Source organism: Bos indicus x Bos taurus, chromosome 10, assembly GCF_003369695.1.
Source record: "Bos indicus x Bos taurus breed Angus x Brahman F1 hybrid chromosome 10, Bos_hybrid_MaternalHap_v2.0, whole genome shotgun sequence".
In the NCBI taxonomy this organism is placed as follows: domain Eukaryota; kingdom Metazoa; phylum Chordata; class Mammalia; order Artiodactyla; family Bovidae; genus Bos; species Bos indicus x Bos taurus.
Window position 1 is genome coordinate 98,027,502 of NC_040085.1, and position 15,305 is coordinate 98,042,806.

Below are 15,305 nucleotides of genomic sequence, written 5' to 3' on the forward strand. Positions count from 1 at the left end.
TATAAAACAATAACATGGTTCTAAAAGTCTAAAAGTTATAACTATACAAAGAAGTATATTCAGGAAGTACTATACTATTAATACCACTATTAAGGTCATTATCACTCCAGCCCAGCACCCTAGCTCCTTTCCAGCCCATCTACCCTTGTATGTAAACAATTTGATTGGTCTGCATTTATCTTAACTTTGCTTCTTCTTCTTTTTTTTTTTTTACAATTATAATCATGTATATTAAAAATGTTCTCCTTCTTATATGTGTATTTATTATGCATAATCTATGTATTTCGCTTTGGTTTACTTAACAATATATTTTGGAAAACAGTTCATAAAAATTATGCTCCTATTTTTAATATTTACTTTTTTATAGCTACATCTTCATTGTGTAGATGTACCACAGACATTCAACCACTGTCGTATGTATGGGAATTTGGGTTGTTTTTAGTATTTTGCAATTACAAACATGCTGTTGTGAATATCCTTTTGCATATGTATTTTCATACTGTTAAACATGTATCTTTAGGATAAATTCCTACACATGATTTTTCTGGGTCAAGAGGTAATGTACATTTAGTTTTGTTAGATACTGTAAAATTCCACCACACACACCCCCGCCCCCCACCAGCCGTAATGCTTGTACCACTTTTCATTACCACCAGCAATGTATGGGCACCTACCTGCTTTCTCAAACCTTCACTAACAGAGTGTTTTATAGTACTTTAAAATTTTTACTATTTGTATAGGTTAGAAATAGTATCTCAGTGTAGTTTTAATTTACATTTATTTTTTATATGCATTTCTTTAAATATAAGTGAAGTTGGACATTATACAAAAATAAAATTACCATCTCTAGTAAACACAGATGAAAAAGCCCATAACAAAATATTAGCAAATTGAATCTGTCAATAGAAAAGAATATTATATCACAATCAAGTAGGGTTTTTTATTCCAGGAATGCAAGGTTGGTTATAATACGAAGAAATCAATCAATGTAATTCATCATATCAATGGAATGAGGGAGGAAAAACTATGATTATTTCAAAAGGTGAACAAAATACATTTTATAAATTCAAATACCTATTCTTCACAAAACACTGAATATCTTAGACAAAGAAGGAGGCCTCCTCAATCTGACAATGGCTACCTATGAAACATCCACAGCTAATATTATACTTAATGGTCAAAGACTGAATATTTTTCCTCTAAGATCAGGAATAAGGCAAGGATGTCTGTTCTTATCACTTCTCCAACATTCTATTAGAGGTATCAGCCCTTGCAATAGGGTAAGACAAAGAAGGAAAAGGCATACAGATTGGAAAGGAAGAGATTAAACTTTTTATTTGCAGACAATATATATTGTGTATATAGAAAATTCTAAGGAAATCACAGAAAATTCCTACTAGAATAACTGAATTCAGCAAGGCTGCACGATTTCTACCACTATCAATGAGCCACTGGAAAATAATAGGTCATATAAGTTATACTTTTGTCAGAACTTTGGAATGATACCTGTGTAAATTAGTTTATATCATTTAACTGCATGTAAACTATACATAAACTTTAAAAGATTAAAAGGTAAGGCCATATAAAGTATCTTCTAGTATAATTTGGGGTGGTTGCAAATTTTCCCTTCCTGAAAAGTTTTAAATTAGGACCAGGTTTCATTTAAACTATTTTTGTCTATGTTTAGTTTAAATTTGTTTACAGTTACCCACTCCTTAGTTTTCCCATCTCTCACTAGAATCTGGGCATAAATAAATAAACAGTATGGGTGCTGGATCCAAACGTAATACTAACGAAGCGATACAGCAAGCGTGATTTTATGAATGCTTCCTTCTGGCTGACCATTGTAACGTACTGCCTTCTTTGAACTGACCTTGCAATTAGGAAGTCCTAGGTTTAAATCTGGATTCTAAATCTGATTAGCAATGTAAACTTTGGCTAGTTATTTAACTATTTAGAGTATTTTTTTTCATTTGTTAAATGGGAACAACATTATAAAGCTTTATACAAACATGAGATAATTAATGTAACAATGACTGGCACATTGTACAGATCCAATAAATGTTTGTCTTAATCTTAGCAGGATAGTTTAACTAAATCTTTATTACAATTCTATTTGGAATGACATTTTCTTCTAACAGAGGAACCAGAAATGTACAAGAGTAGTCTTGGTTACCAACTGGGAGCTTAGGGGATGGTGTGGGAAGCAGACAAGGAGCTGACAGAGATTCCCTCAAGGGTCACCACCCTACAGAGGCTCTCCCATAGTTATTTCCTGTCCCAGCAACTGTTCATGAAATTACAGTCATGGTAGCTTATTTTCCTTCCTTTGGATTCTAAAATTACTGGTTCAAAGGAGGAATCATTGGTCCTAGCCAAGAACTCTTATTTCTTTGTCTCTTCCTAATGGAATGCTTCACTAATTAATGTTTAGAGAAAGTGAATTCCTTACTCTTGATATCTGGGCTCATTCTACAGGTACAACTGTATTCACTCTTGGATCACCTCTTCTTCCCCTCATATGAACAGGCCTATTTCACCCAACAAGACTTTAGTAAACGTTTATACCAGGCTCTCTGGCTGAGGGTCAGAGAAGATGGTAGTGCTTAACAGCTGAAAACCTGAGGGATGAGTAAAGTTATTAGACAAATGGATAAAGTGGGAAATTTGGGCTGCATTTAAGGTAACCTGCCTCTTCCTAAGAAATTATGCTTTAGTTGCAAATAATAACAGTTGGTTGAGAAACTATTTCTTTCAAAGGTTAAAGAGACAAGAACTATTTCTCTACCTTTTTTCCTCCTAATTTAACTACTGTTTGGAATTTTCTTTTGAAATTATGTTCCCAGATCAAAAAATAAAACAAAGCTAAGACTCACCTCTGACTCCTCTCAGGAATGTCCAGCACAAACCCAAACATCATTTCAGCAATTTTATTGGAGCTGCACGTGGGGGTCCTGTCCACCTCTACAGCGATAGACAGCATCCTCTGGAGCTGGCATATAATCCTGAGTCCAGAACACAGAACATAAATGAGCGGGAGGGTCCCTGCTGGCTGGGATGAGGTGCCCGCCAGTGTACTAAAGGCTCTTGTAAAGCACACACTAGGTCAGGGAGAACTACTCAAGCATCAGCATGCTTTTATTAGCAATTTCACCTATCTGAATCCCTTTTGCCAGATCATACTATCAACCTCTCAGAACCTGGGGTTGCGCTGCAAAAGCAAGCTGCTTTTAAATTTGAAAATAGAAACATACAATCTTTTTAAAAGTAGAGTTCTTGTTGCTTATCTAATTATTGAAAAAAAAAAATTTGGCCATGCCACAAGGCAAGTGGGATCTTAGTTTCCTAACCAGGGATCAAACCTCTAGAACCTTCCTCAATCTGCCCCTGCAATGGAAGCATGGTGTCCCAACCACTAGACTGCCAAGGAAGTCCCTAGGAACATATAATCTTAAGGATCTAGAGAACTTTAAGGATATCTAACCTAAAAATTCTATATTCTACAGATGAAGAAACAGCTCCAGAATGACTAACAATTATCTGAATTTCTTTAATAGGAGAAAATACAAATTTACTACGTAGTTTTCTCCTGTTACTGGTTCCTTCACAACAATCTTTACCTAAGTTCAGTGTCAGAATTTCAACTGGTGAAACGTGACCCGCTCTCCCATCAGACCTAACTGTGGGAGAGACCCAGGCTGAAGGAAGGAATCTGAGCAGCCCCTCAGAAGGTGAGCCTCACCTGAAGCTGGCCTTTTCTAATGTGCGCCGTTATTTGTGAGGCAAAGAGGGGCTCTGTTTGCAGAAAATCTGCAGCCAGGGACACAATAGGTAGACCAGAGTCAGATGAGATTCTGGCTCTGCAATGACAAGCTATTCAATTTTTGACAAATTACTAAACTGCTCTGAGTCAAAACTCTCTCATCTCAAAAAAGGGGAAATAACACCACCTATTTCATAAAGTTGTGCTGAGTAACAGATCTGGCATATAGGCACTAGTTAATGGTAAACAGCAGTGCCTATTGTTGTTAAGATGATGATAAATTGATTTTCAAGGACTCTAATTTTATTCTTCTAATATCTACTTATAATTACTATTATTATATTAGCTTTCTCTTAAGAAACAGTGTCTGCCTCTCTCTTGGTCTATATCCTGGGGTTCTTACATAATCTTATTTTCCTACTTTAGGACCTTCCCCACTCTGCCCAAGCAAACGCTTCATCGTTCCAAAACATACTCCCTTTAGATACACGATTGTCTCCTAGATTAGTTAAAATCCATAGTACTTATTTAAGAATCCGATCAGTGCAACTAAATTATAGCACTGTGAATTTAGGTACAAATGCTGTATTTGAAATATCAAGTTTAACTGGCTTTTTAAAAAACATAACTGACATAGAATAGCAGGTTACTTGTACAAGGGCAGCTCCAGCCCATGAAATCCTGGCATTTCCCCAAAAATGCCACGACCACTTTTAATTCCATAGAAGAAATGCCAGAATTTCTTTCCAGTGCAGGCTGAGGGAATGGGACCTGATCTGGTCTGAGCCACTGCTGTTACAACCTGTTGGAGCCTGCAGGTTGAACTGCTGTTCTTCTTCCAGGACTGGAGGAGAGAGACCCAGGCCCTTGAGGATTAGAGACTGCTAGAATGCCCACTGCCCATGATCCTGTATTGTCCCTGGGAATCTAGGAAGGGGAGGGCACGGTTGTTCAGCTTTTGCTCCACTTCAGCTGGTGAATTCATTTAGTGAAGTCCTGTTCATCTAGGGGGAAAGTATCTGCTTTTGTTTTACCTCTGGAATTAGGAACTTAGCCTTTAGTCAAAATAAGGTAGTTTTTAGTAAGAATCAGCCTATGTTATAAGAGCTGTTAATTTTGGGGAAACTGCTTGTAGAGAGTGGTGCTAGTCTCCAACACAGTAAACCCCAGAGCTCTAGGAAAGATAACTTCTGTCCGCTCCTTACAGCTGATTGGCGTTCTTTGTCAGGTTAGGTTGGGAAGAAGGGTGGCTACTGCTGGTCTTCAAGATTCCTTTTCCTGGAGAGGTTTGATTCTCATTTGGGGGCTGGATTAATCTGTCTTCAGTTACTGCTCTGATCAACCACTTGATGACATCCCTGCAATGGAGAAAAAGATAAGAAAGAAAAAGTTTAAATTTCTGTCTTACTGTTAGGGTGCTCAGAACTGCAACTTTAACATGGTCTCCTAGACACCTAGATTTCCCTAAAGGCAACAGAGAGGAGCCCTTAGGCTATTTTCAATATTTTACAAGTCTAATGGAAACCCTGCATTTAATTGCAGGAAGGTTACAAAAGATAAGTAAAATGTCAACATTTTTCTTTAAGTTAGAATTATTGAAAGGTACCTCCAAGGTTAAAGAGTACTATCTGTGGCTTCCTGACCAGGAACATGCCTTGACAAAGCAGAAAGTTGGATTAGACAATCTTGTTGGCTTTCTATTATTAGGCTAATAAACAAAGTGTCAGACTTTATTTTTTTGGGCTCCAAAATCACTGCAGATGGTGACTGCCGCCATGAAATTAAAAAGTGCTTACTCCTTGGAAGGAAAGTTATGACCAACCTAGATACCATATTCAAAAGCAGAGACATTACTTTGCCAACAAAGGTCTGCTAGTCAAGGCTATGGTTTTTCCAGTGGTCATGTATGGATGTGAGAGTTGGACTGTGAAGAAAGCTGAGTGCCGAAGAATTGATGCTTTTAAACTGTGGTGTTGGAGAAGACTCTTGAGAGTCCCTTGGACTACAAGGAGATCCAACCAGTCCATTCTAAAGGAGATCAGTCCTGGGTGTTCTTTGGAAGGAATGATGCTAAAGCTGAAACTCCAGTACTTTGGCCACCTCATGCGAAGAGTTGACTCATTGGAAAAGACTCTGATGCTGGGAGGGATTGGAGGCAGGAGGAAAAGGGGATGACAGAGGATGAGATGGCTGGATGGCATCACCGACTCAATGGACGTGAGTTTGAGTGAACTCTGGGAGTTGGTGATGGACATGGAGGCCTGGCGTGCTGTGATTCATGGGGTCGCAAAGAGTCAGACACGACTGAGGGAATGAACTGAACTGAACCAGAGTTTAGAGTATGTTCAGTGCAGTCATACTTTATACAGGGTGTAGGCACTCAGCATTTGTGAGATAAAAGCTTCTCATATAGGCCACATCTAATTTTGTTGCCTTCTAAAATCTCACTAATAGTAAATAATGTTTTAAAAATCCACAAAGAAGGGAAAAAAAGGAAGGCAGATAATAATGGTAAAAATCTGGAAGCTGGAAGGAAAATGAGTATTTCACAAAACAGAATATTATATAGTAGTGGAAATGAATAAGCTACAGTGGATAGGTAACAATATGGACAAATTTTAGTATACTATAATATTAAGTGAAATAAAAGTACCAATTGATTACATACAGCATGATACTCTTATAAACAGCTAAAAGGAACTAGAATAAAAATATATACTTCATAGGAACACATATAGATGCAATAAACTACATTAAAAAAAAATAATGAACAGTTGGGATGCCAATTACTTTGGATGCAAAAAGGTGTAAAAGTGAGTGATAGAGGATGGATGTGTGGTTAGCTGTAGGTAACTGTCAAGGTCCTAGCCTTTGATTGAAGGGGTGAGGTAAGAGATGCTGATTACAAAATTCAGAGTAACCAATTAGCTAAGTAAATCAGGCAAGTGTCATATTTAGATGATGTTTAATCTAACTCTATGCCTTTGGCAAAGGGATACATTTGAACTGACTTGGCAGAATTGAGGAAGCTGAGTCCTAAGCCACCAGCAGAGAAGAGTAATCCTATTTAATCCTATTTAAAAGGCAGTACAAGGTTTCCATGAAGTTAGGATAAACGAGGGTAAATTTAAAAATAAATGGTTTATAATCTGTTTAAGAAATTTTTAGAGCCCTAGATCTTCTTTTCCAACCCTGAAGACTACAGGTTAACTCTGTGGAGAGATAAACAGGGTCTCTGGACTAGGATATCAGGCACAGCTGGGAAACAAAGGCATCAAAGCAGAAACAGGGGCGGTAAGTGGACCTGCGCGTGCTCAGTGCAGAGATCCTCGCCATCTTCCCACACCTGTCTTTCAGAAGTGACAAGTCCTTACCTGTATTCAGAGCTTCCATCAGCTGTGAACAGATCAGCTTTTTGCCCTTAAACAAGAATAGAGCACCAGATTTTTCCAAACATCTATGGACATATTCTAACAGAAGAGATTAAGGCAAAAAAACCCAAACCAACCCGTCTCTCTCCTCAAAAGAGCAACTTGGAGAAAACAGACATTATACAGAAAAGTAACAAAAACAAAAGCTATTATTAGTAACATCAAAGATATGAAAAGACACAGATCCATGAAAGAAAAAGACAAGAACAGATTCCTATTTACTAAGTTTAAAAAGGAACATTTAAAGAAAAAGTAAAAGAGCTCTTGGAAATTAAAAATATGGTAACAGCAATGAAAACTCTATTTTCCAGAAATGAAGGATATGAAATGGCCCACTGAATGTCCAGCATAACAGATGAATATAGACCTAAAACAAGTATATTGGGAAAAAAGAAGATTCTGCAAACATCCAGAGAAAAAAATCAAAGCACATACAAAGAATTAATAATCAGAGTAGCCTATGGCTTCTTCACAGCAAGAAGCTAGAAGACAGTGGGAAATTTGGAAAATTTCCTTTAATACTCTGTAGAAAAGTTATTTGTAACCTAAATATCTATACTCACATGAATCAATGTGTGGAAGATAAAGATATTTTCAGACATACAAAAACTCAAATTTTACTTCCCACATACCTTTCTAAGAAGCTACTGGAGACTGATCCATCAAAACAAGGGAGTAAACCAAGAAAGAAAAGATATGAAACACATCCAACACTGGGAACAGGTGAAGGGAATTTCACATTTATGATAGAGACTTGGCAAAGAGGACAGCCAATCCAGGTTAAAGGAGGTCAAAGTACTCTACCACAGACCTTAAAGAAGAACCTCATAAGTGTGAACAAACGACAGGATATTTAAATCAAACGGCAGAGAATCTGTGGTTGACTTCTGATATACAAAAGAATAGGAGGAAACTAAAAATGAGGCAATTATTAACTCTGAGGAAAACAAAAAGTTATGAGTGGAAGGAAAAGTAATCAAGTTTAGTACTGGGCTCAACTCTGACTAGCACACAGTTATAGTGATCAGAACATCAAATACTGATCTAAACAAAATTCTGATTCAGCTATATTATGGTGTGGGGGCTGGGAAGTGTGTGTGTGTGTGTGTGTGTGAAGAGGGAGAGAGTAAAAAGAGCTAACTCCTCATTTTCAGGTGAGGAGTCAATAGTCAATAATAGTCAATTACAGCTAACAGTGGACAAGCAAGGAGATTCAACCAGTCCATCCTAAAGGAGATCAGTCCTGAGGGTTCATTGGAAGGACTGATGCTGAAGCTGAAACTCCAATACTTTGGCCACCTGATGTGAAGAGCTGACTCATTTGAAAAGACTCTGATGCTGGGAGGGATTGGAGGCAAGAGAAGGGGACAACAAAGGATGAGATGGTTGGATGGCATCACCAACTCAATGGACACGAGTTTGAGTAAAGTCCGGGAGTTGGTGATGGACAGGGAGGCCTGGTGTGCTGCAGTCCATGGTGTTGCAAAGAGTTGGACACGACTGAGCGACTGTAGTGAACTGAACAATAAAACATCAGCAACACAGGCAAGTTACTCAGCCATGAAGAAGTTAAATCCAAGGAATCTCTTAAATGAAAGAGTTGAAAGCAGTTACCCCTGTGGGAAAAGAAAATGTGGGTGAGGTCATCTGGCGACAACTATATTTCCTAAATTGTGTAGAACTAGATTACTCTTTGTATGCACAGTTAAAAAGAAAAGAAAATCCCTTAAGGGGCCACATGGAGACTGACTTAACCACCACTCTCTTTTAAAAGTTTTTCAATTTTACACCCAGTTACGCTATCCTGTGCTCTTGTAGTTTCTCTACTTACTGATTTTCTACCCCTATAATTAACATTTAAACTTTACATAAAATGCTACATCCACGGAAATGGATGGAAGCAGGCAAACCTAGGGAGAAAAAGCCGTTGTCATTGTTATTGCTCAGTCGCCCAGTTGTGTGACTCTTTGAGACCCCATGGACTGCAGCACGCCAGGCCTCCCTAGCCCTCATCATCTTCCAAAGTTTGCCGAAGTTCATGTCCACTGAATCGGTGATGCCATCCAGCCATCTCATCCTTTGACGCCCTCTTTTCCTTCTGCCCTCAATTTTCCCAGCTGGCTGATACTCAAAAACATAATAAAATGTCCTTCTTTTTTAATTAAAGGAATTATAAGTCAATATCCCATATTGGCCTGTGAAAACTATTCTTAACAAATATGCAAGAACATATGAGAATGTATACGACTGACAAAAATCTCAGTGATGAAGAGAACGGTTTCCAAAAGAAGCAAAAGAAGGGGGTAGTTCCAGGATGAAAATTCTAGTCTGAGATCCCTACCCTAGAAACCACATTTCCCCCTACTTTTATAAGGATATGGTAGTTTCCCACTCTGAAGCTTCCAGAAGCTTTAGCCCTGATTTTACAGAAAAAACATGTGTTGCTACCTTATTGTATCTTGTTCCATGTAACCTATTATCATAAAAGATTTCTCAAAACAGTTCAGTTCAGTTCAGTTGCTCAGTCGTGTCCGACCCTTTGCAACTCCATGAATCGCAGCATACCAGGCCTCCCTGTCCATCACCAACCCCAGGAGTTCACTCAAACTCATGTCCATTGAGTCAGTGATGCCATCCAGCCATCTCATCCTTGGTCGTCCCCTTCTCCTCCTACCCCCAATCTCTCCCAGCATCAGGTTCTTTTCCAATGAGTCAACTCTTCGCATGAGGTGGCCAAAGTACTGGAGTTTCAGCTTTAGCATCAGTCCTTCCAAAGAACACCCAGGACTGATCTCCTTTAGAATGGACTGGTTGGATCTTCTTGCAGTCCAAGGGACTCTCAAGAGTATTCTCCAACAGCACAGTTTAACAGCATCAATTCTTCAGCACTCAGCTTTCTTCACAGTCCAACTCTCACATCCATACATGACCACTGGAAACCTAAAAAAGATGTCCTTTTCATTATAGGGGACTGGGATGCAAAAGTAGAAAGTCAAGAAACACCTGGGGTAACAGGCAAATTTGGCCTTGGAATACAGAATGAAGCAGGGCAAAGGCTAATAGAGTTTTGCCAAGAGAACGCACTGGTCATGGCAAACACCCTCTTCCAATAACACAAGAAAAGACTCTACACATGGACATCACCAGATGGTCAACACCGAAATCAGACTGATTATATTCTTTGCACCTAAAGATGGAGAAACTCTATACAGTCAGCAAAAACAAGACCGGGAGCTGACTGTGGCTCAGATCATGAACTCCTTATTGCCATATTCAGACTTAAATTGAAGAAACAGGGAAAACCACTAGACCATTCAGCTATGACCAAAATAAAATTCCTTATGATTACACAGTGGAAGTGTGAAATAGATTTAAGGGACTAGATCTGATAGATACAGTACCTGATGAACTATGGATGGAGGTTCGTGACATTGTACAAGAGATAGGGATCAAGACCATCCCCATGGAAAAGAAATGCAAAAAAGCAAAATGGCTGTCTGAGGAGGCCTTACAAGTAGTTGTGAAAAGAAAAGAAGTGAGAAGCAAAGGAGAAAAGGAAAGATATAAGCATCTGAATGCAGAGTTCTAAAGAATAGCAAGGAAAGATACGAAAGCCTTCCTCAGTGATCAATGCAAAGAAATAGAGGAAAACAACAGAATGGGAAAGACTAGAGATCTCTTCAAGAAAATCAGAGATACCAAGGGAACATTTCATGCAAAGATGGGCTCAATAAAGGACAGAAATGGTATAGACCTAACAGAAGCAGAAGGTATTAAGAAGAGGTGGCAAGAATACACAGAAGAATTGTACAAAAAAGATCTTCACAACCCAGATAATCACGATGGTGTGATCACTCACCTAGAGCCAGACATCCTGGAATGTGAAGTCAAGTGGGACTTAGAAAGCATCACTACGAACAAAGCTAGTGGAGGTGATGGCTCAACAAAGCTAGTTGAGCTATTGCAAATCCTAAAAGATGATGATGTGAAAGTGCTGCACTCAATATGCCAGCAAATTTGGAAAACTCAGCAGTGGCCACAGGACTGGAAAAGGTCAGTTTTCATTCCAGTCCCAAAGAAAGGCAATGCCAAAGAATGCTCAGACTACTGCACAATTGCACTCATCTCACATGCTAGTAAAGTAATGCTCAAAATTCTCCAAGCCAGGCTTCAGCAATATGTGAACCGTGAACTTCCAGATGTTCAAGCTGGTTTTAGAAAAGGCAGAGGAACCAGAGATCAAACTGCCAACATCCTCTGGATCATTGAAAAAGCAAAAGAGTTCCAGAAAAAATCTATTTCTGCTTTATTGACTATGCCAAAGCCTTTGACTGTGTGGATCACAATAAACTGTGGAAAACTCTGAAAGAGATGGGAACCAGACCACCTGACCTGCCTCTTGAGAAACCTATATGCAGGTCAGGAAGCAACAGTTAGGACTGGACATGGAACAACAGACTGGTTCCAAATAGGAAAAGGAGTACATCAAGGCTGTATATTGTCACCCTGCTTATTTAACTTCTATGCAGAGTACATCATGAGAAACGCTGGACTGGAAGAAGCACAAGTTGGAATCAAGATTGCCGGGAGAAATATCAATAACTTCAGATATGCAGATGACACCACCCTTATGGCAGAAAGTGAAGAGGAACTAAAAAGTCTCCTGATGAAAGTGAAAGTGGAGAGTGAAAAAGTTGGCTTAAAGCTCAACATTCAGAAAACTAAGATCATGGCATCTGGTCCCATCACTTCATGGGAAATAGATGGGGAAACAGTGGAAACAGTGGAAGATTTTATTTTTAAAAACATGTGTTTGCTCCCTTATTGTGTCTTGTTCCATGTAACCTATTATCATAAAAGAGTTCTCAGAAAGTAGTAATGACAAATGAGGTTTATCCTGGGTTACTCACAGGGGTGGAAATAAATTTAGGCTTATAGCAGCTGTGAAGTTTTACACAAGTTCATGTTTTCCACTGTATCTCCTGAGGCTGTCTGAACAATACTGAAATAGATTAAAGGAAGTCTGATGGTCTCAGGAGGAAAAACCACACAAGTTTTGGCACCTGACACAGAGTTGGCATTGAGGCTTTTTTTTCTAGGACTGTCTATATATCTGCCTGCAATGCAGCAGACCTGGGTTTGATCCCAGGGCCAGGAAGATCCCCTGGAGAAGGGAATGGCAACCCATTCTAGTATTCTTACCTGCAGAATCCCATGGACAGAGGAGCCTGGTGGGTTAGAGTCCATGGGGTTGCAAAGAGTCAGACATGACTGAGCGGCTAACACTTTCACTTTTATAGTAATAATAACTATCCCTGTTACATTATCTAGTTACTAGACAATCTCATCCACCTGTTGTGTTCTCCGGACTTGATGACTCTTGTCATCCCAGGCTTCAGATGGCTGATTACCTGACATTGTGGGGTTGCTTGTCACAGGACAGCACAGTGCTTGCGATGGCTTGCTGCAGGTGCTGTCGCTGCTTCCTCAGGATCTGCTGGAAATCGTCTTCCAGGGTCTGTACTACATAACGCAGAAAGAAGACTCGCCCGGGCAGGTTTTGTCCCTTGGGGAGAAAAAAATGAGTAAATAAGTATTTGCTCTCAGTCTCCTGGACACTGAGCACTGGGCTCTCATAAATACCAAGTCAAGGGAAGATGCATGAGTCAACAAGTGTGTCTGTATCTAAAAGAGAGGCCTGTGGGAGAGAGCAAGCAACCTAGGTCATTACAAAACAGGGCAAACAAGGCAATCCTAGAGCTTGAAAAGTCAGTCTTTCTCTCACTGAACCTCAGTGATGAACCCCACTCTCAGGATAGGCCCTAAGCTGTGTATATCTGAACAGAGAGACAGAAAAATGACTGCTAAGCTGCTAGGTCAAACCACCATGATCTTCATCTGACTGCCAAACTTCTAGTAACATGAGCTGATGTACAGTCTGTTGTTTAAGCAACTCTGAGCTGGGTTTTTTGTTACAGGTGAAATGATCCTAATTGCTGAAGCCCAGCTAGTGCAGCTAAAGAGCATGGGCTTTGGTGATGCAGAGACCTGATTTATTTGTTTGTTTGAAACTCAGCCCCATTCCTTATTTAACTTACTGCTCCGAGTCTCAGTCTCCTCATGATTTACATGGTGATCACCCGAACCTTACCAAAGCCAGGCAGGCATTTGTTGGTTTCCTTTTACTGATAAAGAGAGACTTAATTCTGGCCTTGTTCTATTTGTTTTCTAAATGCCTTATAGTTTTTTGGTCCCTCATTTCCTACATTATTGTCTTTTGCCTTTAGTTGATTTTTTTTTGTAATGAAATGCTTACATTCTTTTCTAATTTCCTTTTCTGTACATTCTATAGCTAGTATCCTTGTGGTTACCATGGGGATTACATTTAACATTCTAAAATTATCATACTTTGAATTTATACTAGGTTCACTTCAATAACACACAAAAGCTCAGCTCTTTATTGTGACCAAAAATAAACTAATAATTCTTTAAAAAAATTTTGGTTTATTTATTTAGTTTTGGCTACTCTGGGTCTTCACTGTTGAGCTCAGGCTTTCTCCAGTTGCTGCAAGTGGGGGCTACTCTCTAGTTTCGATGTGTGGGTGACGACTTCTCTTGTTGCAGAGCATGCTCTCCAGGACGCGTGGGCTTCAGTAGTTATGGCTTGCAGGCTCTAGAGCACGGGCTCAGTAGTTGTGACACAAGGGCTTAGTTGCCCCATGGCATGTGGGATCTTCCCAGCCCAGGGATGGAACCTGTGTCCCCTTCATTGGCTGGCAGATTCTTAACCACTGGACCACCAGGGAGGTTCAATAATTCTTTTCAATCTTTCAAATTATGTAGAAAATACAATGTGGAGTTACAAAGTTAAATAACACTAGCTTTTAGATTAATAATTTAAAAAAGTGTTAGTCACTTAATACATTATAGATAGCCAATGTAGAGTTACAAATCACTGTCATAATAGTTTTTATAATTGCCCATGTATTTACCTTTACTAACATCTATTTCTTCATATGTCTTCAAGTTACTGTTTAGTGTTTCATTTTACCCTGCAGGACTTCCTTCAGCATTTCCTGCTGAGTAGGACTAGTGGGAATGAATTCCCTCAGCTTTTGTTTCTCTGGGAGTTTCTTTACCTCTCCCTCATTTTTGAGGGACAGTTTTGTTGGATACAGGAATCTTGGTTGAGTTTTCTTCTTTAGCACTTCAAATATATCACCCCACTACCTTCTGGCCTCATTTCTGATGAGAAATCTTATTGAGGATCTTGTATCAATGTGTCACTTCTCTCCTGCTGCTCATTCTCATTTCTTGAAGGCAAGTTTTGCCAGATATGGTATTCTTGGTTGACAGCTTTTTTCTTTTAGAACTTTGAATACATCATCCCATTACCTTCTGACCTACATGGCTTCACTGAGAATTTGCTGAGAGACTTATACAGACTCACTTATATGTGATAATTCACTTTTTCCTTGCTGCTTTTAAGTCTGACTTTGGACAGTTGATTATAATGTTTCTTGCTGTGAGTCTCCTTGGTTTATCCTCACTGGTGTTAACCTTCATGAGTCTGTGTGTCTATTTCTCTCCTCAGAGTTGGGAGGTTCTTTGGTCATTGGGCTCTCTGCCCCCCTCTATTCCTTCTCTGGAACTCCCATAATGTATGTGTGGTCCGTACACGTAATGATGCACCATAGTCCCACAGGTGCTCATCAATTTTCTTCAGTTTTCTTTTTGATCCTCTGTCTCAATGATTTCAAAGACCTTTCTTCATGTTCACTGATATGTTTTCCTCCTGCCTGATCAAGACTGTTGTTGAACTCCTCTAGAGAAATTTTCAATTCTGTTATTACACTTTTCAGCTCCAGAATATATTATCTACAGTTTAAAAATTTAATATTCTCATTTTGTCCATGCATCATTTTCCTCCTTCATTTTGTTTGTGTTCTCTTTTAGCTCCTTGAGCATCTTTAAGATGGTTTTAAAAAATTCTTTCTCAGGAAGTTGAGAGATTTGTATTTCTTTAGGGTCACTTTCTGGAACTTTATTTCACTTTTTTGATTGGGCCACACTTCCCTGTTTCTTTGTGTGCCTTGTAATCTTCTTTTGAG

At 39.1% G+C, this 15,305-nt stretch overlaps 1 protein-coding gene across 1 annotated transcript in view; it reads right to left on the minus strand.

Moving 5' to 3' along the window:
- The window catches only part of SIMC1 (SUMO interacting motifs containing 1), an 83,631-nt gene that overhangs the window by 23,185 nt on the left and 45,141 nt on the right, over positions 1-15,305 (minus strand). Inside the window, exons 5-7 of the mRNA XM_027552646.1 lie at positions 12,606-12,760; positions 4,969-5,121; positions 2,877-3,005 (exon numbers count right to left, since the gene is read on the minus strand). Coding sequence (XP_027408447.1) covers positions 2,877-3,005; positions 4,969-5,121; positions 12,606-12,760 — 437 coding nt within the window. The remainder of the gene's footprint in view (positions 1-2,876; positions 3,006-4,968; positions 5,122-12,605; positions 12,761-15,305) is intronic.